Source organism: Urtica dioica, chromosome 3 (assembly GCF_054948205.1).
Source record: "Urtica dioica subsp. dioica isolate 48M chromosome 3, U.dioica_male_clone48M_v1_H2, whole genome shotgun sequence".
Classification (NCBI taxonomy): domain Eukaryota; kingdom Viridiplantae; phylum Streptophyta; class Magnoliopsida; order Rosales; family Urticaceae; genus Urtica; species Urtica dioica.
In genome coordinates, this window is record NC_142758.1 from 3567958 (window position 1) to 3589868 (window position 21911).

At 40.3% G+C, this 21911-nt stretch overlaps 2 protein-coding genes across 2 annotated transcripts; one reads left to right on the forward strand and one right to left on the reverse strand.

Annotated features, from left to right (window-relative positions):
* The first annotated feature begins 428 nt into the window (after positions 1 to 428).
* Positions 429 to 2152, forward strand: LOC149402098 (F-box protein SKIP23-like). Its single transcript, XM_089609953.1, has 2 exons — positions 429 to 593; positions 816 to 2152. Exons 1-2 carry the CDS (start codon positions 563 to 565, stop codon positions 2012 to 2014), a joined length of 1230 nt encoding a protein of 409 aa, XP_089466079.1. The 5' UTR covers positions 429 to 562; the 3' UTR covers positions 2015 to 2152.
* Positions 2153 to 6494: 4342 nt separating this feature from the next.
* LOC149402099 (uncharacterized) lies at positions 6495 to 8108 on the reverse strand. Its single transcript, XM_089608238.1, has 3 exons — positions 7310 to 8108; positions 6674 to 6820; positions 6495 to 6596 (listed from the first exon to the last, which is right to left on the reverse strand). Exons 1-3 carry the CDS (start codon positions 7928 to 7930, stop codon positions 6495 to 6497), a joined length of 870 nt encoding a protein of 289 aa, XP_089464364.1. The 5' UTR covers positions 7931 to 8108.
* Between the last annotated feature and the right edge of the window lie 13803 nt (positions 8109 to 21911).

Below are 21911 nucleotides of genomic sequence, written 5' to 3' on the forward strand. Positions count from 1 at the left end.
GTTTGACGCTTTTTGAAATCAGGGTTTTTGAAATTAGCAAGAGAAAAAAAATGCAATGAGGTATATTAAGAACATTAGAATGAAAGATGAGGTATTATTAAAATGAGGTAATTTAGGTATCCCAAAAGAAGTTTATTTATTGCTGTTAAACATCAGAAGGGCGTGGGCCTTGGGCCGGGCCGCAGAGGAGAGAAAAAGAAACCTTTACTTCCTTCTCTCGATCTCCTATTTTCTCAAATTCACACGAAAGTCCGATTGTGTGTCCACTAACTTAACGTACTTTCGGCGAGAAAGAGAGAAACAGAATTAGGGTTTCAAATATCCAGTACTTTCGTACGAAGATATGCACACGGCCACGTGTCGTATATAATATATAAAAAAAAAAACAATTTCGGTTAAAATTAGAAATTCTAATTAAATTAGGAGTCGGATTAGTTTTCCACATTCTCCCCTATTGATCTTCCTTTTATTCATTACGTTCTTTCCGAAGCTCATAAAATCCATCGAAAACTTTTCTCTATTCCTGTTGGTATTTTATTGAAAAAGAGGATTATACTCAAACATGGAACGAGCTAGCCGCAGTGAATCCCGAGGTACGCTTGTTAATCTTCTTCTTTTTCTTTTCCTTTTTTTATATTGATATTATTATTAGGGAAAAAAAAAATTATCAATTGTACTGTAGTTGTGTTTTGTATGAACTTATAAACCTATATTTGCTAGCATTCTTCTCCTATATATTCTAGCATCTAATCAAATATATATATATATATATATATATATATATATATATATATATATTGGTTTTATGTTTGTAGGGTGGGAAAGCGTTGCATACCATATACTAGACTTGGTTGTGGAGAAATTGGTGTCAAAAAAAGATTGTGTACACTTTGGAGCGGTTTGCGATCGATGGCATTGGGTATTCAAGGGTCAACAGAAAACGCAAGTCCCGATGTTGTTGTTTTTTTCTGGCGAAGATGAGACCGCGATCTACAATGTCATGGACAATAAATTCTTAGCCTCGAAATCATCGGTGCCATGTAAGCAACGTTTTGGCGGCTCTTCACATGGATGGCTTGTGGTTGTTTCTCGGGATTTACGGGTAACACTTTACAAACCGCTCTCAATGATAAAAAACGGTGATACTACTGATTCCAAGCATACTATTCATCTTCCAAGCCTAGTAAGTGTTTTTCAAGATCCAGACGATGGGAATTCTGACGGGGAACCAACATGGTATCATAATTTTCTGGATCAAGTTTTGATCACATCAGATCCCATTGAAAATCCCGAAGAATGCACTGTCTTCTTAAATACAACACAAGTAGGACAAGTGTTTTATAGGCTTACCAAAGACTCTTCATGGAATCGAATGGCTTATGTGAAAGTACAAGGTCGTTATCCTGGTCTAGCGAGCGTCATTGTTCATAAGAATCGACTTTATGCCTCGACAAATGATTGTGCTTTAGTGTCTGTTGATCTTGAAGACCCGCGCAGATCGACTGAAGAGTTGATGGCACCCAGACGTTCACGCACTTTTCTTGCTAATGAATATATATTTGCTACAACATATCTTGTTGAATCGGTTTGCGGAAACCTTTGGGGCGTGGAAAGGTACGCTGCTAAGTATAGTCGAGACGGCCATAATCCCCTTGTCCGCAAGACGCGGAGTTTCAAAATCTTTAGGTTGGATTTTGAAAATAAAGCTTGGATTCAGTTGAAGAGTATTGGGAATATGGCTTTATTTTTGGGTGACAATTCCCCGATCTGTGTTGATGCTTCTAATATTATGGGTATTCGACCGAATTGCGTGTATTTTACTGATGTGTATTTTAATTTTGATTTGGGTACTCTTCATCTTCATCCTGTTGATTATGAACCGTTGACTCAAGACATGGGTGTATATGACATCGAAACTGGTAACATCGAAAGTCATTTTAGTATTGATGCAAGTATTCTTTCGAAGATGAAGAGTCAACGAGCAATCTGGGTAGCTACTCGCGTACTAAAGTAAGGAAAATAACTATTCATATCTTATGGGAGTTGTTTTAAATTATCAATTTTTTAGTTTATTTAATTGTTTCCTTTTTATTTTTTTATTTTTATATACATTGTAAACAGTCGTTTGTAATAATAATATTGATGGTATCTATTGAGAAGGTCTTTACTTCGTCGTTTGCTTATTTTCCTGTCGTTTTTATTAATTCTTTATTACTTGCTTTTAAACTTGTATATGTGTCCTCTTCTTATTGGACAGTGAGTTAGTTATTTTGGTTATCACTGTTTGGCTTCGCTTATATACGAGTCAAATCAGTTCGTTTTAGTTTAATGAGAATTATTCTTTCAGTTTTCTTCTTCGTCCTCTCTTCTCTTCTCTCTCAATTCCTAAACTTAGTTTCGCCATTTTCGTTCCTCCGTAGCTCGGACTTAATAGTATCTCGTCGGTTTAGGGATTTGATGTTGATATTACTCTATGACTACAATCGTATATGTAGAAACAGTAGATTAGAATACTGTTTAAATATCTAAAATCGACCCAATATCCTCTATTTTGAGAGGGAGGGAGAGAGTCCACACATTCAGAATTGTAAAAAATAAAATTCAAAGTCAACAAAATGAATATAGGTGGCATCTTCATGTATTTAAAGGTAATGATAGTACAAACAATAATTCTGAGGAGAGACCACCAAATGTTGAACATAGCAAAAAAAATAATAATAATAATGCCCGAAAAGAAAAACGCGAGATGTTTTTTTTGCAAAAAAAAAAATTAAAAATAAAAAATTAAAAAAATCATGATATTAATAGCCAAATGGGACTCCTCGAAGGCATTGCCGTCAGTGAGGAAGATTTCTCAAAGGAATTTTAACACATGACAAGATTATATGGTGATATTAGAGGAAACGCGACCAAAACACACAATTATTACATAAGTTCGTTCGCTCCTCACCTATGTTGTGTAATCCAAGTCTTTCTGTTGAAGCTATCCACAGATCCAAGGAAGTCGCACATGTTACATACAAGAAATAATAAGTTGCAATATGTTAAAGGATCAACACCAGCCCAATAGAATTTCTAAAGCCCAACAATTGTGAAAGCCCAATTGTCAAGAAGACTAATAAGCCCACTTGGAGAATAAGCCAATCATCTAGAAACTTCTTAGTTAAGTGTTGGAGTATTAGAATTATGTAGACTCTATAGACATGTAAAGAATGTCCTAGAATGTTTTAGGTATCTAGACATTTTAGGAATTCTCTAGAAGATGAGAAATGTGTGGTCCACATTGTCTGGCCTCTGCTATAAATACCCCTCTACCCCCACTGATGGAAGTGTGGTGATCCAACAAGTGGGAGATGTTACACCTCACGAGATGTAGTGTTTGATGAAGCATCTTTGTGGTGGTCCTCGGAGAAGAAAGTCTCGCCAGACTCTAACAACGTTGAAGAAATCCTACAAGAAAAGATGGGGGAGCAAACCACACACATATGGTCAAGTGTTGACACGCCTAAGATCCCAAGCGACGCTGATGTTGAAGAGCAAGAAGTGGCTCAACCAATCAAAGATGGTGAGATAGAAACGCCGCCTCCCCAACTCAGACGGACAAGCCAAATCCCAAGTACGCCAATGTAGCAATTCTAGAAGACGGTGTCAAAGAGCCAGAGACATATGAAGAGCTTCACAAAATTCAGCTTGGCAGAAGGCGATGGAAGAAGAAATCACAGCCTTGGAGCAAAGCCAGACTTGGGAGCTACTGCCAAGGCCAAGAGATATCAAACTCATCCTACAAGTGGGTTTGGCACAGATTATTAATCCCTGTTTTTGTTTTTAAAAAAAGCTAAACCGTTTATTTGCGTTTGGTAAAACAGTTTTTAATAAAAAAAAATTCAAAAACGATTTTAAAAATTGTACATGAATAGAAAAAGTTAGAAATCCTAGCTTTTGAAAAAAGTGTTTATGTATCCCATATATAATTACTTTAAGAATTAATGACATTTTTAGTCCCTGAACTATGTCGAGTGTAACAACTTGGTCCTTCGGCGAAAAAAGCTGTAGCGTCGATACCTGGTGAATGTGAGGAAATCACGTTTGATCCTTCTGTCAAATTTATCGTCTATTTAGACAGAACGATGCTGACGTGACTTGATCGAGTAGGGTAATTACCATTTTGTCCATGTTTTAATGGTTTCCTCTTCTTGTAAATCATATGGCCGTGTAATCCCAAATCGAGAAAATCAAATCGAGAAAATCAAATCCCAAATCGAGAAAATCAAATCCCTTGATAAAACCCTAAAATCCCAAATCGTTTAATTCCATAATCAAGAAGAAATGAACAAATTTCTTCAGAACTGGGCTTGAAGACAACCGCGTCAAGCTTGGAGTGTCATGGAATCCTCTCTGTCTTCTTCGTCAAGGAAATCTCGCGTAGAGGTCGATGGGTCGCGGCGACGACCTCCGGCATGTTTCTGCAGTGCTACTGGGGTCGAACGCACGTCGTGGACGACTGAAAACCCGGGACGAAGATTTTATGGATGCCCCGGGTATAAGGTGAGGTTTTCATTTTAGGGATTTTCAATTTTTTTCTTTCTGTGTTTGTGAAATTGCCGACTCTAAATATTTTGAAAATTACCAGCATAAAACAGAGCCAGGCTGTGGATTTCATGAATGGCTAGACCCTCCAATGTGCGCAAGATCAACAACGATTATTCCCGGACTGTTGAAGAGAATTAATGCATTTGAGAGGACGAAGTCGGACTTGGTAACAGAAGAATTTCACGACCACCAAAGCTGTGGAGTGAATTTCACGAAAGATCTAAAACAGATTAAGATGTTGGCCATGGTTATATTACTGTTTGTGTTTGTACTTTTGTTTAAGTAAATTGTGATGCAGGTTTTGTGATCAAAGTTGTTTTGTAACTGATAATGAACGTGTAATGTTGTCTGGTATTCTGGATTCAAATGCTCAAGTAATGCCAGTTGGTTTATTTCTTAGTTTTAGTAGGTTTGTGATGCAGGTTTTGTGATCAAAGTTGTTTTGTAACTGATAATGAACGTGTAATGTTGTCTGGTATTCTGGATTCAAATGCTCAAGTAATGCCAGTTGGTTTATTTCTCAGTTTTAGTAGGTTATATTTTCAGTTGATTTAAGCTATCAATTCTTGATACAGATTCTTGGAAAAAATTATTGTTAAACCAAAGTACATAATCAACAGACAAAATAAGCTATCAAATAACATAATTTAGAGTCAATAAGATGTCAATCTATTTTAATCATTCATATACCAACCAAGTACATAAACCAGTCATAACCCAAAAGTAGAATATGTTTTAACCAAGTACATAAACCATTCATAAACATCATTTCATTTCATCAAAAGAAACTAAAAGAAACCTTAATACAGACATAAACGATCTGCAACCCAAAAAATCTCGGCGTCATGAGATACTTGTTTTGAATAAACCATCTACTTGAATAAACCTCGCGGCGTCATGAGATCCTGTCTTATGTTGTGAGTCCTAAATCTCGGGCTTCTCTGTACAATAAAAAGACACATGGAATGAGAACAAAAAAAAAATTAAGAATATCAAAATTCAGTAGTACCCTCACCCTCAATGGCTGTGTAGCTTGACTCAAAGGCGGTGACGGTCGTGGTGGCTGTGTAGCTTGGGAAGGCTGTGATGGCGGTGGCTGAGGTTGAGAAGGCTGTGATGATGGTGGCGGAGCTTGAGAAGGCTGGGATGATGGTGGCTGAGCTTGAGAAGGCTGGGATGATGGTGGTGCTATTCCATGCCTCTGTGAAAGTTATTACAGAAATGTACATAGTCAATAATAAATCAATACTAAATCATAATGAATTCAAGTATAATAGCCATTACAGAAATTGATGTACCCTTGATTCTTCTTCTCGCCTGAAACATGTTTTCACATTATGGCCCTCTTTCCCGCATTTTGAGCACCGTGACATGATATATTTTCTTGTCATCCTTGTACCTCCCTTTGGAACTACCTCGTCATGAGAGAGTCGCCTAAGCTTCTTTGGTCTTCCGGGTTTGGCTCGGTCCGGTGGCATGGACATAGGGGTCTTTCTTGTTCGTGGCCATTGTTCTAGGGGATTAATAGGACATATCCCTTGAACATATGTTTTTTCATAACAAGGCTTCTTGTACCACATTGACACATATTTCAAAGGATCATCGTGTTTGTGCCAAATGCAGCTTATAGCATGAGCACACGGAATTCCTACAAAAAATAAGTGTTAATCATGTGTTGAACCAAGTCATGAATATGAGTAAGACATATGAGTAAATTAATACCTGAAAGATTCCATCTATTACATGAGCATGAGTGGCGTGCTAAATTCACTGCGTACATTGACCCGTACATGTTCGAGACTTGGTAATCGGATCCTCCGGCCCAATATGGTATGTTATGTGCACTAAGGACCTTATTGTTCTCCAATATCTTGTAAATCCGAGGCCCAATTTCTCCAGTCCACTTATCTCCAGCCAATCTCTGTTTCATGAACCTTTGGAGTAGATACATTCGAATCCGCTCCAACATCGACAAAATTGGTTTCTGTCGAGCCATCAGCACTGATCTAGTCCCATTGAAACTCTCACACAGATTATTGAGTAAGATGTCGCACTTTGGTCCTGGCCGGAAATGGCTCTTTGCCCAATGTTGAGGGCGTTTTTCAATGAGCCAATTGTAAGCACTCTCATCTTCGGCCTTGATTAACTCTAACTCAGCCTCAAAGCGTGAAGTTGAGTACGCCATAGCAGCGGCCATCATCTTGGTCTTCATAAACTGGCCTTTAAAAACCTGTCATTATAATTCCAAACTACAGTGTAAATTATACATCTTGAAATTTCTTGCAGAGCTTGCACTGTCATTTTCATATTATAAGCAAAATTTAACAAAAAATAAATAAATTACAGTGTAAATTATACATGAAAAACAGGTGATCGAAGTGTATAACAAATGATTAGAGAACAAATGCATGTTTGTTGTATGAAAAATAGATATTCAATTAACATAAAGTTTATGCCATAAACCATGAAAATTATCAGTTTCTTGTCACATCAGAATCTTGTCTCGCCATCTTTTGACTATAAACAAAATGAAAGTCTTAAACCAGCACCAACATTATTACCACTCGTAGTAGGTTTTGCTTTTCATTTAATTTTTAAAAATTAAGCAGTCGTCATTAGAAAAAAAAAACATGTAAAAAATGGGACCCAGATAAAAGTACTACAAAAAATGAGAAAATACACGTCTATAAACAGACTTCAAACACATAAACTCATTTACCTTAGTGAAATTTCCCTGAAGATGGCGGGCACAGTGTCGATGCTCACCTTGAACCGATCCCTCTTCCCAGAGGTCATTCAACGCTTCTTGCAATCCCTTTTGTTTATCCGATATGAAAGTCCAATGGTGTCCATTGTCTATCTTCACGTCCTCTTTTAAAAAGTTTAAAAACCAACTCCAAGTAGCTCTTCCTTCTGATTCAACAACCGCGTACGCGATAGGGAACATTGAATTGTTCGCATCAATACCTATTGCTGAGAGTAACTGACCGGTGTGGTGACCTTTGATATGGCAGCCATCGACACCGATCACAGGTCGGCAATGAGCGAATCCTAACTTGCAAGCTTGAAAGCAAATGTACATCCTTTTAAACACCGGCTTACCATCAGGACCAGATTCTGCTTCAATTTCAACAGTGGATCCCGGGTTTGACCGCTTCAACTCCGCTGCGTAGTCCCACAATGCCGCGTACTGCTCTTTATTACAGCCTTCAATGGCCTTTGTCGCAAGCCTTTTTGCTCTATACGCCTTCATCTTGTTACATTCAAGGACATAATCCTTTTGAACCCGATTCATGAAGTCCGGGGCGGACCATGATTCACTGTCTTTGAAAGATTGCATATACTTCTTCGCAAGCCATGCCGAGGTAGCAAATCTGTTTTTGTTGACCCTTGGACACGTGTGTTCAGCGACGTATGTTTTAATGATGAAAACACCATTCCTAGTCCCCAAGTTTGATGCGTAACAAACCCATTTGCAGCCTTTGTCATGACACTCAGCTCGTACCCGTCTGCTGTCATTTTTTTTAAATAAATGTCCTTACCCTGGCGAATAGCGTATTCTTTCACTGCTTCCTTGAAGACTTTCGAGCTATTGAAGGACAATCCTAATTTCAGGGTCACATTACCCATATCACCTTCCTCTCTAAACTCTTGAAATCGTGGCAGTTTCCTCTTCGGGTTTCGCTTGTTCCAGGACGTGTCATCTTCTTTTTCACACTCTTCTTCTGAATCTGTGTCGAACCCTCCAAAGTCAGCGTCAATATCGTCTTCACTCTCACTGTCCGGATCAAAATGCTCATCGAGAATACGCTTTCCTTTGTCCCGTAGCCCAGCTAGCCCAAGATCCACTGCTGCTCCATCAACTTGAATGTCCTCCTCGCTCAACTCGAACCCGAACTCAGCCTCACCGGGTTGTTTTGTAGCTTCTTCATCTGTGTCTATGCCGCTCATCTGATCATCATTAACCTCATTGTTAGCGTCAACCTCAAGCGTTGTCTGTTCTTCTTCCATGGCAGGTATTAGCTCATCACCGGCACGTAATAGCTCCTCATTCTCAGTCATGTCAAGTGGGTGAGAACAGAATAAGTGTACCTCCCACTGTGTCTTCAATATCTCAGCCATATCTTCAATCAAGCACTCATCATTTTCAACAAAATTCATCCAATTGCTCGTACCTGACTTCAAGAAATATGTTGGAGCAGATGAGTAACCCAGGTCATTCAAAATCCCATTCAATTCAAAGATAGACATCTTGTCTAAATCTGTGAATTCTTGAGGACTTATGCCACCTCCAACGTATCTGGTTCCATCAGTATCAAATACCATTGACCCACCATGGTGGACTTGTAACGTAAAGCTGTTGACCAACGCCTCTGTCAATATACAAAACAATCAGAGGACAAAAATCAGTCCAGTACTTGACAAAAATAAACAAGAATATTCAATAAACAAATAATATGCATCAGGGGACAATAAAACACCAGTGGTCCCATACAAAACAAAGGAGGAATAAATAAACAAGTGGTCCCAGAAAATAACCGACCAAAAACAAGTTATTCGCGTGGTCCCAGTCATCCCCAAATAATATCCGACCATAAACAACTTATTCGCGTGGTCCCAGACAAATCTCGACCAAAAAATATGGCTAAACCCCATTCCAACGACAACAAAAAAAACTGGTCCCCGTGGTATCCAAAAATCATTTTCATGTTTCTAAAACTAACCAAAAACTTTTGAGAGTTCATTCTCACCGTAACACCCCGACTGCACTGGGGTTGTATTTCGACTCGACTTTGCTCCTCCATTAAATGCCACCGCCGGCATCTTCGTCGCCGGCGACTTCGTCTTCGCCATTAGGGTTTTCACAGCCGCCAATTAAGATTTTCGTTGTCGTTCAATTTCTTTGTCGTTCAATTTGAATATTTCGGGAAAAATGTGTCGAATAGGTTCCATTTACTCGCTTGAAATATAAAATTACTTAACTACCCTACTCGATCAAGCCACGTCAGCATCGTTCTGTCTAAATAGACGATAAATTTGACAGAAGGATCAAACGTGATTTCCTCACATTCACCAGGTATCGACGCTACAGCTTTTTTCGCCGAAGGACCAAGTTGTTACACTCGACATAGTTCAGGGACTAAAAATGTCATTAATTCTTACTTTAAACTCCTCACGTGTCCTTTACTTCTTACTTTAATTACTTTAAAAGCCTGCACATGTTCTCTGAGTATGTCTGTACTTAAAAAAACTATTCCCATTTCCTGGTCTTGGTTGCCAGTTTTTTGTTTGTTTTTTTTAAGGTTTGGTTCGCATAAAAGATGGCCAATTATATATACACGCATTGACATTATATTAGTTCTTCTTGCCCTTTATTATTTAATTTTTAGAAACATGTCTATTTTAGTCATTTTACTATAATATATTTATTTTACCAAACGCAAAATCAGCTTTTGTTAGCAGCAACAACTGTTTTATAAACAGTTTACCAAACACAATACCAGTTAAAAAAACAGCTAAAAGCGTTTTCTAAAAAAAACAAAGCTATTCCAAACAATGCCAATATGGACTAGACTATGATGAAACGTTTAGTTCAGTGGTGAAGATCACTACTGTATGGGTCCTACTAGCACTCGTGGCAAGTAAAGATTATAAATTGTTGAAGATGGATGTGAAGAATACTTTCTTGCACGGAGAGTTGGACCCAGAGATCTACACTTCTTGGGGCTAGAAGTTGATCGCACAAAAGAAGGGTTGTTTCTCTGCCAACAAAGTTTTGCAAGAGATATACTTCAGAATTTCGGCATGTTGGAGTGCAAGCCAGTCTCATCACCGATGGAGCCAAGTTCCAAAGTTTGTGCACATGAAGGCAGAGAGTTTGACGACGGGACGATGTATCGACAAATAGTAGATAGTCTTATCTATCTAACTTTAACTCGGCTTGGCATTTCTTATGAAGTTGGGGTAGTGAGTCAGTACATGCAAAGTCCGCACAAGCCTCACTTGGATACGGCTCGACGGATCCTAAGATACGTAAAGGGTATAATCGACTATGATCTTTTGTACAAAAGAGGCAAAGATTGCAAGCTAGTCGGATATTGCGATACCGACTATACAGGAGACCACAATACCCGAAGATCAACCACTGGGTATGTGTTCAGATTCGGATCGAGAACAATTTTCTTGGTGCAGCAAACGACAACCTATTGTGTCATTGTCAACAACAGAAGCAGAAGAGTTGCGGTTGTAGCAGCTCAAGAGAGTACGTGGCGATACTCTTAATGGAAGATTTGAACCAAAAAGTTGACTATGCGGTCCCACTTCACTTCGACAACTAATCTGCGGTTCGCCTTGTAGAAAATCCGGTGTTTCATGCTAGAACAAAGAATGTGAATGTGCACTATCATTTCATCGGCGAAAAAGTTCTGAAGGAAGAGATCGAGATACACCGGATCAAGATAGATGACCAAGTGGCAGACTTGTTTACAAAAGGGCTGAGTACTGGAAAATGTGTTGACATCTACACGTTGTGCAATCCATTCTATTTAAAGGAGACTTGGAAGGAGAATTACAAGGATACCGTATATCATGTTGGTAATGAAAACCAATTGAACATTACGAATTAAATTAAAGATATGATCGTGGAGGTACCTGTTGAAAAAAACTAGATGGTCGACAAACGAAAAGTAAACAAAGACGGTGTAGGGTTAATCGATTCGATTCCTCTCTCATGGCGAAAATGTTATCATTCACTTAAAATGTAGCAAATTGGGTGGTATGAGCCAAAACAGGAAGACATGCACTTGGAGAGGTTGACTTTGTTAATTTTCTTTGTCGTATGTTGTTTTTATTGTGACGATGATGTTGTTATGAAATATGTTGATCATTGGGATAATGTTGTTATCATTGTTTCCGATGTTATTTTGAATTATGAACTTTGTAATACGTTGTTTTGAACTGAGTAAGATCCAATAACATATAAAAATGAGATCACATAGAGTTTTCATACAAAATAAAATATGATCCTATCAAAATAAGTAGCAAAACAGACCACACATCCATACAAACTAACGACTATGGAACAACATCCTGATTGAATAAATTGGTGCTCCATTTTTTTTTTCTTGAACGTCCTTATGAAGTTGCTATTAAAAGTATCCATGCCTTTGTATGTCTCATTCTTCGTATTCTACGACCGCTTTGAGCCAAGACTCTCAAATACATCCCCTGAGATCTCGTCAAATGCGACCACATAGCTTCGTACGCCCAGTACTAAACGACATGAAAATTTTCTGCCAATGTATACTTGGCCTTATTTAATACCACATTTAGCTTCTCCTGCAACTTATTCTTCAAGTTGTCGTAGTAGTGCTCCAAGTTGACCGAGAGTGATGTAAAAGTCTCGACCCAACTGATATCTCCCCAAGGCATACTAAAGAAGAAGGGCAGGTCTTCAACGATATGCAAATATTTATCGTCAATGCTTTTGTTTCCCTTGTGCCCAAGTAGATACCCCAAAACGAAGACACAGATACCAAACTTGAAAGCATAATCCGGAAACTGACAAGTGTTGAACGCCGTTATCAAGACATTGAACTTGACTTTTGACACGATGTTCAAGTGCTCTGAGATCAACCTGTCGCTCTTGCGCTCGTCCTGATCATCCTTAGATGGACCATCCTCCATGCTCATATTAGAAAATAAGGTGGTACCAGACACGAACAATCACTCTATTACCAGTTGTTGGGGAATCTAAGGTTGTTAATAGCAAACACGAACAATTGCTCTGATGCCATTCGATGGGTTAATTATTTTCCTAGGGTTAATTACGGTTCTCATATATTGAACACGAACATTTGTTTCATAATTTCTTATCGGGTAACCAATCTCTTAACCCTTACAATATGTTTGCTAGTGCGGAATAGAAGAATACACAAAAAATTGCTAATCTTTAACGTAAACAATAATTACCAAGGAACTCAAAATTATTCAATAACAACGGATATAATATTGGGCAAACATTATCAACACAAACCATAAGAGGGTTAGTTACATACCTTTCAGCTCAGCTACAGATCTTCCACGCTCCTAGCTTTTGGATCTCCTTGCTTCTTGCGACAAGCTTCCAGTGATCTTCAGATCTCAGCTGCTCCTTGCTCCTTTGATCTTCAGATATCCAAGATGTTGGACTCCTTGGGGGCTCCTTGGATCTTCGAATCTATAAGCCTTCAGATTACTCGGTGGCTCATCTGATCTTCACATCTTCAAGCCTTTGGATTCCTCGGATCTCCTTGGTCCTTGGATCTTCAGGTCTTCAAGTTCGAGTTGATCAATACCGTAGTCTTCCAAGATGTAATCTCCGGAAGGAAAGAGACCAAGGTGTGGGCCAACTCTTTTATCACTAATTACTCTAAAAAGTGTCGGGATAATTCTTTCTTTCTTTCTTTCTTTGGGAGATGGTATGAACGAATTTTCCAACCCCGGGAAAGAGGAAAAATGTCCAAGCCAATAGGGGAGGGGCTGCCGAAAATTCCAAGTGAGGAACAAGGCTATTGGGTGAATTTTCCTCTACCCCAAGTCCCCTATTTATAGCTTTCTACCTTACCCAAAATAGATTATGTACTTACTTGATTTCCTTTGATCTTATTCTAATTAATGTGAGAGATTTATTCTATGAATAGAATAAATGAAATATTTTTAAGATATTTTAATAAATAAAATATCCAACTCATATATGATATTTATATACTTCTCACTTTAGAATATATTAATCAGGTAATTAATATAGAATATTATGGGGGTAAAAAATCAATTATTTAAAATATTTATCTCGGATGGGCTTTAGCCCGACCAAAGCCCAGTATCCATTTTGTAGATCGGCTCGCGGAATCAATTCTGGGCCTAGTTCGATCTCGACCAGATCGGCCCAAGCCCAATCACACTTTCCAGCTCGACCGCATCCGCCTGGCAAGAAAAATCAGTCAGTCAAAGAGGAGACCACGCCGCGAAGACCGGATCTGAGACGACTTCAGCCCTGACGAGGAGGGCGGATCAAGGAGCACGTGTCTTCAGCGAAGAAGCTCCGCCTTGTCTATAAATAGAAGATCAGACGTCGATTCGCACACGCAAGCTTACGATTTTCATCTTTCAATTATTATATATCCATTTTACTTTCAGTGTTGAGTTCGCCTACCAGAGCTCGACACGTCGCCCACTTGTAACCCAATTTCACGATCAATAAAGATTATACTTGATTCCCTCTCGTTACAACTTTTCATTTCTAAATTGTTTCTTATATGACGTCTTCTGAAACCTATATTCAAATAAATCAAATATAAACATATTATTATTTGTGATTATTGATCGATCCAGAAATCAACATCAACAATTTGGCGCCGTCTGTGGAAAACATCAGAAAGACCAACCTCGAAAGAAACAGTTCGTAAAAAAAAATTATCATGTCTTCTACTCCGACTCATTATGAATCAAGAGAGGAGATCCCTCCAGGGATCAGAGCAATCCTGGATATGTTGACCCAAAAAATTGATGCACAAGCAGAGACTAACCGAGCTCTTAATGACTGGTTGGATACTCTCTTGATCCCTCGGAACATGCAGGACCCTTAGGCGGGGTCCGGAGATACGACCGTCTCGGAGTCTGCTCGTCAAGCAGCGTCGGCCGCACAGACGAGCCGGGCTCTCCCTCCCGGAGACCATCTGGACTTATTCAGGATCCAGGTCACCCAAGGTACAGACCAGTCTCCCATTATAAGCTTCCAGCTTGGGGGGACTGCTGGTGAAGTCGTTGCAGAAGTCACGATCGACCCAATCGGATTGCCTGCCATCCGGCCTTTCTAGACTAATGTGGGACCTCGCCCTTCGGCGACCTCCCGAACATTCACCCCCCAACATTTTGGCCGGCTGAATCAGACCCATCGTAACCCTGTCGAGGCGACTGCGGTCACGCCTACCCGTACGGGACCTCGCCTCTTTCATGGGGGCGAACCCATCATGACCGAACTTGATCGATTTAAGGAGTCAATAGCAACCGAACTAAGAGCTATTCGCTCAGAATTTCACTCTGCAACCAGTTCGGCCCTTGAAATAGATTGCCTCGTTGAAGAAACAAGAAGGACTCATTTTGCTAAAAATATCACCGAGGTACAACTTGGAGATACCGGGAAGGTCCGCCTTCCACGGTATAATGGCACTTCAAGTCCCAAAGCTTTTATCTTGTCCTTCAGAGTCGCAATGGGACGGGTTATGCTCGCAGAGAGAGAATTGGAGGCGGGTTATTGCCAACTATTCGCAAAAAGCTTATTTGGGTCTGCTTTAGAATGCTTCTCCAAACTCGAGCCGAACTCTATCGATAGTTTTGATAAACTATCGGCTGCATTTCTGAAACACTATTCAATGTTCGTGGAGGATGATCTGACCATAGCAGATTTATGGGGAATTCAACAGAAAGAGAACGAATCCTTGAAGGATTTCATGGTCCGTTACAAGGATGTGCTCTAAATATTCTCTAACGTATGTCACGAATCTGCCATAACCTCTCTAAGGAAAGGGTTAAGGCACGACTCAAAGCTGAAACTAGAGATGACTTTTAATCGTCCCCTTACATTGGAAGACGCGATTCACAAAGCTGCAAATTACACAAAAGCCGAAGAGGAATTCGCTTCCTATGAGAGGCAACGTGCGGCTGAGAAGAAATCGCCCTCCAATACTTGGGTGCGACCTGTCAATGCTGGGGGCAACCCCTGCAGGGCCAATCCCCACGACGCTATGCCTCATGCCAGAAAGCAACAAACCCCTCCTAATTACACCTTCAACATCGGTGAAGACAGTTAGAGGGAGGTCCCTTGGGAAAGAAATGGACACGGGACCCCAAAGTGTATTGCAGTTTCCATAAGGCTAACGGCCATGACACGGTTAACTGCAAGACCATGCGCAGGGCTTTAGCAGAAAAATATGCAAAGAGAGAACTAAAGGACGTTGATCTAGGACCCCCACCAAAAAAGAAGGTCTTCAACAACAACAACAGAGGAAGGGGAAACCCTTCCCCTAAGAGATCAAGACCTGCCGAGGAAGGGGAACCAGATTCCCCGTCGACCATCGCAAAACCTAGAGTTGACTTCATAATGGGCGGTTCAAATTTTGCAACGGCTCGGTTAACTCCATCAAAGCTTACTAACGTCAGGTGAATAATCAGATCACCAGAATCGGACCAGAACAAGACATCCAAATCTCGTTCTCCGAAAAATAAGCCATGGGGGCAGCAGATCCGCACGATGATGCACTCGTGATCACAATCGACGTGTCGAACTGCGAGGTCGCAAGAGTCCTAATCGAAAGAGGAAGCTCCGTAGATCTTATCTTCAAAGATACCCTGGCCAGGATGGGAATCAGCGATGACGAGATCGAGAGAGTGTTGGAATCGATCTAGGGTTTAAGAAAAAGATTAACGCTTCGTTAAGCGGCGGAATTTTAAAAATTTTCTTTTTAAGTAAAACTAGTTTTTACTAACCTAGACAAGAGCATGTGCATGTAAATAAAAACTAATATGAGCTTATTAAAGTTACTAACCTTTCTTGAAGCTTGAACCTTGTAGAAGCTTTTGGAAAGTCGCAACGCTCGTCTCCCCTCGCAGCACGTCTCTCTTTCTTTCCTCGGCAACTCGAGCAACCACGAAAGTTTCTATCACTAAATCACTCGAAAAGAAGGAATCAGTGAGTGGGCACTTTTAAACACTACGACTTAAGAACGAGTCTCAAAGTCGCAGAGCTAAAGACTAGGTCGAGTGAGGACCTAGGTGCCAAGACAAGAGAAAACCGAAAATAAACTAGAGAGAGAGAGAAGAGGACTTCGGCCAAGTTCTAGAGAGAGAGTCTCTCAAATCTCTTAAACTTGGATGAATGAATTGTGAGGAAATGAGGCTCCTATTTATAGGAGAGGTCTCACCTTCAATAAGGTAGTTTCCTCTTTTATAGAATATCACATATTCATGAGCAATTTCCTCTTTTTTCCCTTTGAGATACTCGGCCAAGCTAGGGCTTCTAGAAGCTTTGATTTGTTTCCTATTTTGTTCAAGGCTTGCCTTGTCTCTCAATGTGGCCGATTCCCTTGTGCATCCTTATGAAAATTTGTTTCCTCTTTTTCTTTTGGCAAGTATCTAAATACATTTATGCACAAAATAAACTCTCCTATTTCTCTATTAGGGTAGGCGCCCAAGTCTCTCTAGAAGGAGCTTCTAGAAGCTTCTTCATTTGTTCATGACAACATGAGAAAGCCCATTAAGAATTTTCAATAAAATTCTCATGAAACGAAATTAATTCACAAGGCCCAATGATCAAGTCATGGCCGAGTGAAACATGTCACAAAATGACCTTGTCAAAAAAATTTATTGACATTCATTTCATCCTTTGTCTCAAAAGACAAAAATACCCTTTTAACTATTTTCGTTCTTGTTTTGGCTTAGCTTCCAGTTTAACTATTCCTATCGATGTGATTCGTGACAGTGACCTCATGGACCCAAATGAACAAAGCTTTAGCTAAACACTTGGACTCAAAAGTTCACAAACCTTTTCCAAGTTTAGCTTAATGCCAACTGACTCCACTAAAGAGCTGACACTGAAAATCTCTCGGTTCAAATGAATTTATTTTCTACTCAAGAATTCGACCTAATTATGATGAGCGGATCCACTGAATATTATCTATGTTTACCCTTCATGAATGTCATCAGCTAGTCGGGATTTACTAAATTACCATTTTACCCTTCTAGCTGTTATTTCCTCAACTCCTTTGTCGCTTGTGAATAAGTTAGAAACAATGTATTGACGAGGAGCTAACAAGTCACATTGTTTCATCCAAAAGAGTCAAGACTCAATTTGGACACTGGCCAGTTCATTTATTCACACTCCAAGGAACAAAGCATGAGGTGACATACATTGCATTTCAGCAATCTTGTACATGAATTCCATATCTATGAGAACTTCACAAAGTTACTCATGACAGACTCACAACTTAGTACTTCACCAATAGGCCTTGTTCGGAATCACATAGTGAGTCCGAACTTTGACTTTCTCAAATGAGAATACTAAGGTGTGAAATGGCATGTCTCATTTCAGGATTAAGGTAAGCATGATGCAATTCATACATAGTGACTTCGAGACATAAGAGGTTAAATGGTTTGTTCTTATCTTGTCTCTAGAAGTGCACTGGTCAATTCAGTACCTTCGGAAGATACCTAGAAGAACTATAGAGTTCCTAACTCTCAATGCCTCATAACCAGACATCATAGATTCTTCTAACAATCATACTGAGGTCAATAGTCCTTTGACCCTAAGATTGCGAATATATCGTTTTAAGCAAACTACGAAGAGTTTGTTCATGCAAATCTACATTTGTCTCTTCGTAAGTTGTTAAGTTTGTTTATGGACTAAAAGACTATGGTTTTATCATAAAGCTTCAGACATGGAAGATTGAATGAACGTTTCAACTTTATTAATGAATGAATAGGCAATTACAAGCAAGAGTCTTCATGAGACTTTATTACATCAAATGTTCAAAATAAAGACTACAACTCTTCTTGTGGGCACCATTGACAACAAACTCCCACTTGACTCAAAGAAGGTGTGTGTAGTCCTTCATGCCTAATCCCTCACGATGTTGGTCGAAGACCTTGTTCGCTAGGGCCTTGGTGAATGGATCTGCGAGGTTGTCCACCGTTGAGATCTTCTTCACTTCCACATCTCCGCGCTGCACGATCTCTCGAATCAAATGGTATTTCCTCTCAATATGCTTAGAGCGCTTATGGCTTCTAGGTTCCTTTAAGTTAGCGACAACCCCACTATTATCACAATAAAGGGTCATGGGCTCGTCGACGTTTGGAACAACTTCCAAATACTTAAGGAATTTCTTAAGCCATACAGCCTCTTTGGATGCTTCACAAGCAGCCACATATTCTGCCTCCATTGTGGAGTCAGCAATGCAAGATTGCTTAATGCTCCTCCACATGACAGCTCCACCATTAAGGATGAACACAGATCCCGAAGTGGATTTCCTGGAATCCTTATCCGCTTGAAAATCGGAGTCGGTATATCCCGTCATAGTCAGGTCAGTACCTGAGTATGTAAGCATCAAGTTCCTAGTTCTTCGAAGATACTTAAGAACATGCTTAACAGCAATCCAGTGCTCGGGTCCAGGGTTGGATTGGAAACGACTAACTACGCCAACGGCGAAACATATATCAGGTCGGGTGCAAAGCATAGCATACATGAGGCTTCCTACGGCAGAGGCGTAAGGAATTTTCCTCATGTCTTCAATCTCTTGTGCAGTCTTGGGAGACTGGTCCTTAGAGAGTGAAACTCCATGCCTAAAGGGTGTTTGACCCCTCTTGCAGTCTTGCATCGAGAAGCGATCCATCACCTTATCAATATAAGATGCTTGAGAGAGCGACAGGGTCCGGTTTTTCCTATCTCGAAAGATTTGGATTCCCAGAATGTATGCAGCTTCTCCTAGATCCTTCATATCGAATTGCTTTGCCAGCCAGACCTTAACCTCAGATAACTTACCCACGTCATTACCAATGAGTAGTATATCATCGACATATAGTACCAGAAACACAACTTTGCCTTCGTGTATTAACTTGTAAACACAAGGCTCATCTATTGACTGTTCAAAGCCGAAGCTCTTTACAGTTTCATCGAATCTAATATTCCATGACCTAGATGCTTGCTTTAGTCCATAAATGGATTTAAGCAACTCACAAACCTTGGTCTCTTGACCTTTATCCACGAAACCGTCTGGTTGAGCCATGTAAATGCGCTCGTCAAGATTGCCATTCAGAAAGGCTGTCTTGACATCCATTTGCCAGATCTCATAGTCGAGAGCTGCAGCTATGGATAGGAGTATGCGGATGGATTTAAGCATCGCGACTGGCGAGAAGGTTTCTTCATAGTCAATCCCTTCTTGTTGGGTATAACCCTTTGCCACAAGTCGTGCTTTGAACGTCTCGACGTTCCCATCAGGACCCCTTTTCTTCTTGTATATCCACTTACACCCTACGGGTTTAATCCCTTCAGGAATGTCTACAAGTTTCCAGACTTTGTTGACATACATCGAGTGCATTTCAACTTTCATGGCGTCAAGCCAAAGGTTTGATTCAGAACAAGCCATCGCTTGGCTATAGGAAACAGGGTCATCCATGTCGGAGACGGCTACAAGAGAGTCTCCATAAGACATGTACCTGTCAGGCTTTTGAGTAGCCCTCCCACTACGTCGAAGTACTACTTGACGAGATTCTGATGAGTTAGGTTGTGTTTCAGTTGGGGTAAGAACAGTTCTTACAGACGAGGTAGAAGCTTCCTCACCCAACTTTTCTTCAAGCACAATTTTGCTTCTAGGTTTTGCATCCTTCATAAAGTCCTCCTCAAGGAAACGAGCATTCGTGCTAACGAAAGTCTTATCGTCCTCGGGACTATAGAAAGTAAAACCTTTGGTTTCCTTCGGATATCCTACAAACAGGCACAATTCTGACCTACTAGCCAACTTGCTAGTCTTTTGCCTCAGCACGTGTGCAGGGCAACCCCAAATTCGGATGCGGCCAAGATTCACTTTACGGCCAGTCCATCGTTCATAAGGAGTACCAGGAACCGTCTTGGACGGAACTTGGTTCAGAATGTAGGCGGCTGTTTCGAGGGCATATCCCCAAAAGGAAAGCGGGAGTGATGAGTAACTCATCATTGATCTAACCATCTCCATAAGAGTTCGGTTTCTTCTCTCTGACACTCCGTTTTGTTGAGGTGTGCCAGGTGCGGTAAGCTGAGAAGAGATACCTTCTTCTTTAAGAAAGTCATCGAACTCTCCAGACATATACTCACCACCTCGATCAGATCGAAGGGTTTTGATCACTTTGCCAGTTTGCTTTTCCACTAAAGCCCTAAAGACCTTAAATACGTTAAAGGTCTCGGATTTGTGTTTAAGCAAATAGACAAACCCATATCTTGAGTAATCATCAGTGAAGGTAACGAAGTATTCGTATCCTCCACGTGCCTGTTGGTTGAGCGGACCACATACATCAGAATGTATTAGTTCCAGCAACTCAGTGGCTCTTCGACCCTTATCGGAGAAAGGTCGCTTAGTCATTTTTCCTTCTATGCAGGATTCACAAGTAGGTAGTGAACCTATTGCAGAGGCTTGGAGTGGACCATCCCTCACAAGTCTCTTAATCCTATCTAGACTGATATGACCAAGTCTTAAGTGCCAGAGATATGTTGATTTTGTTAGATCGGAGGATTCAGAAAGTTTGATCCTCTTTGGCTCCCTAATTAGATCGTTATCTATTTCGGTGTCTAAGAGAGAAGGTTGAGTGGGATAGATGTAAAAAAGACCATTCTTCATACATGCATCAGTGACAAAAGAATTAGAAAAAGAAATACGAATTCCATTCTTTATAAACTTTAAATAATAATCTTGCTCGAAAAGTTGAGCAACAGATACTAGGTTTTTCCCAAAGGAAGGAACATAATAAACATTATTCAAATTTAAAGTTCGATCTTCAAAAGATAGCGTCACGGATCCCACAGCCTTCGCAGACACCACGCTCTCATCACCCCACTTGAAGCAGAAGTCGCCATCCTCTAAGCTTTTGCTTTTCCTAAAACCAGTCAAGGAGCAGCAAATATGGTTAGTAGCAGCGGAGTCAATAATCCACGATGATACATTATCAGCTACTAAACAGGCTTCAGTAACAAGTACAATACCTTTAGCTTTGGTTTTGAGGTAGGCGGGACAGTTCCTACGCCAGTGACCAGGCTCATTGCAGTGGTGGCACTTGTCTTTAGACTTGTCCACCTTTGGAGCCTTTGGCGCCTTCTTCTTCGTTTGAACCTTAGGTTGGTTCTTCTTCTCGGTATTGCGAGGTCTCTTCTTAGATCCAGAGGTGGAGGCAGTAGCATGTACTTCTCCTTGAGCCCTCTTTTTCTTAGTGAGTGCCTCAGCGGTTTGAAGTTCCTTCATGAGCTCGGTAACAGTGTACTCCAGCTTGTTCATGGAATAGTTCAACTTGAAGGTATCAAAGGTTTCGGGGAGAGTTTCCAAGATCATATCTATTTTAGTCTCCCCATCAATCTCAGATCCAAGAATCTCCATCTCGTTGAGATAGCTAATGATCAGCATCATATGATCTCTAACGGGAGTTCCAGCCTTCATACGATAGTTCATGAATTGTCGGACCGCTTGTTGCCTAGCTTGATGTCCTTGCCCTCCAAACATCACATGGAGATTGTAGAGCATATCGGTGGCAGTTTCGTAATCACGATG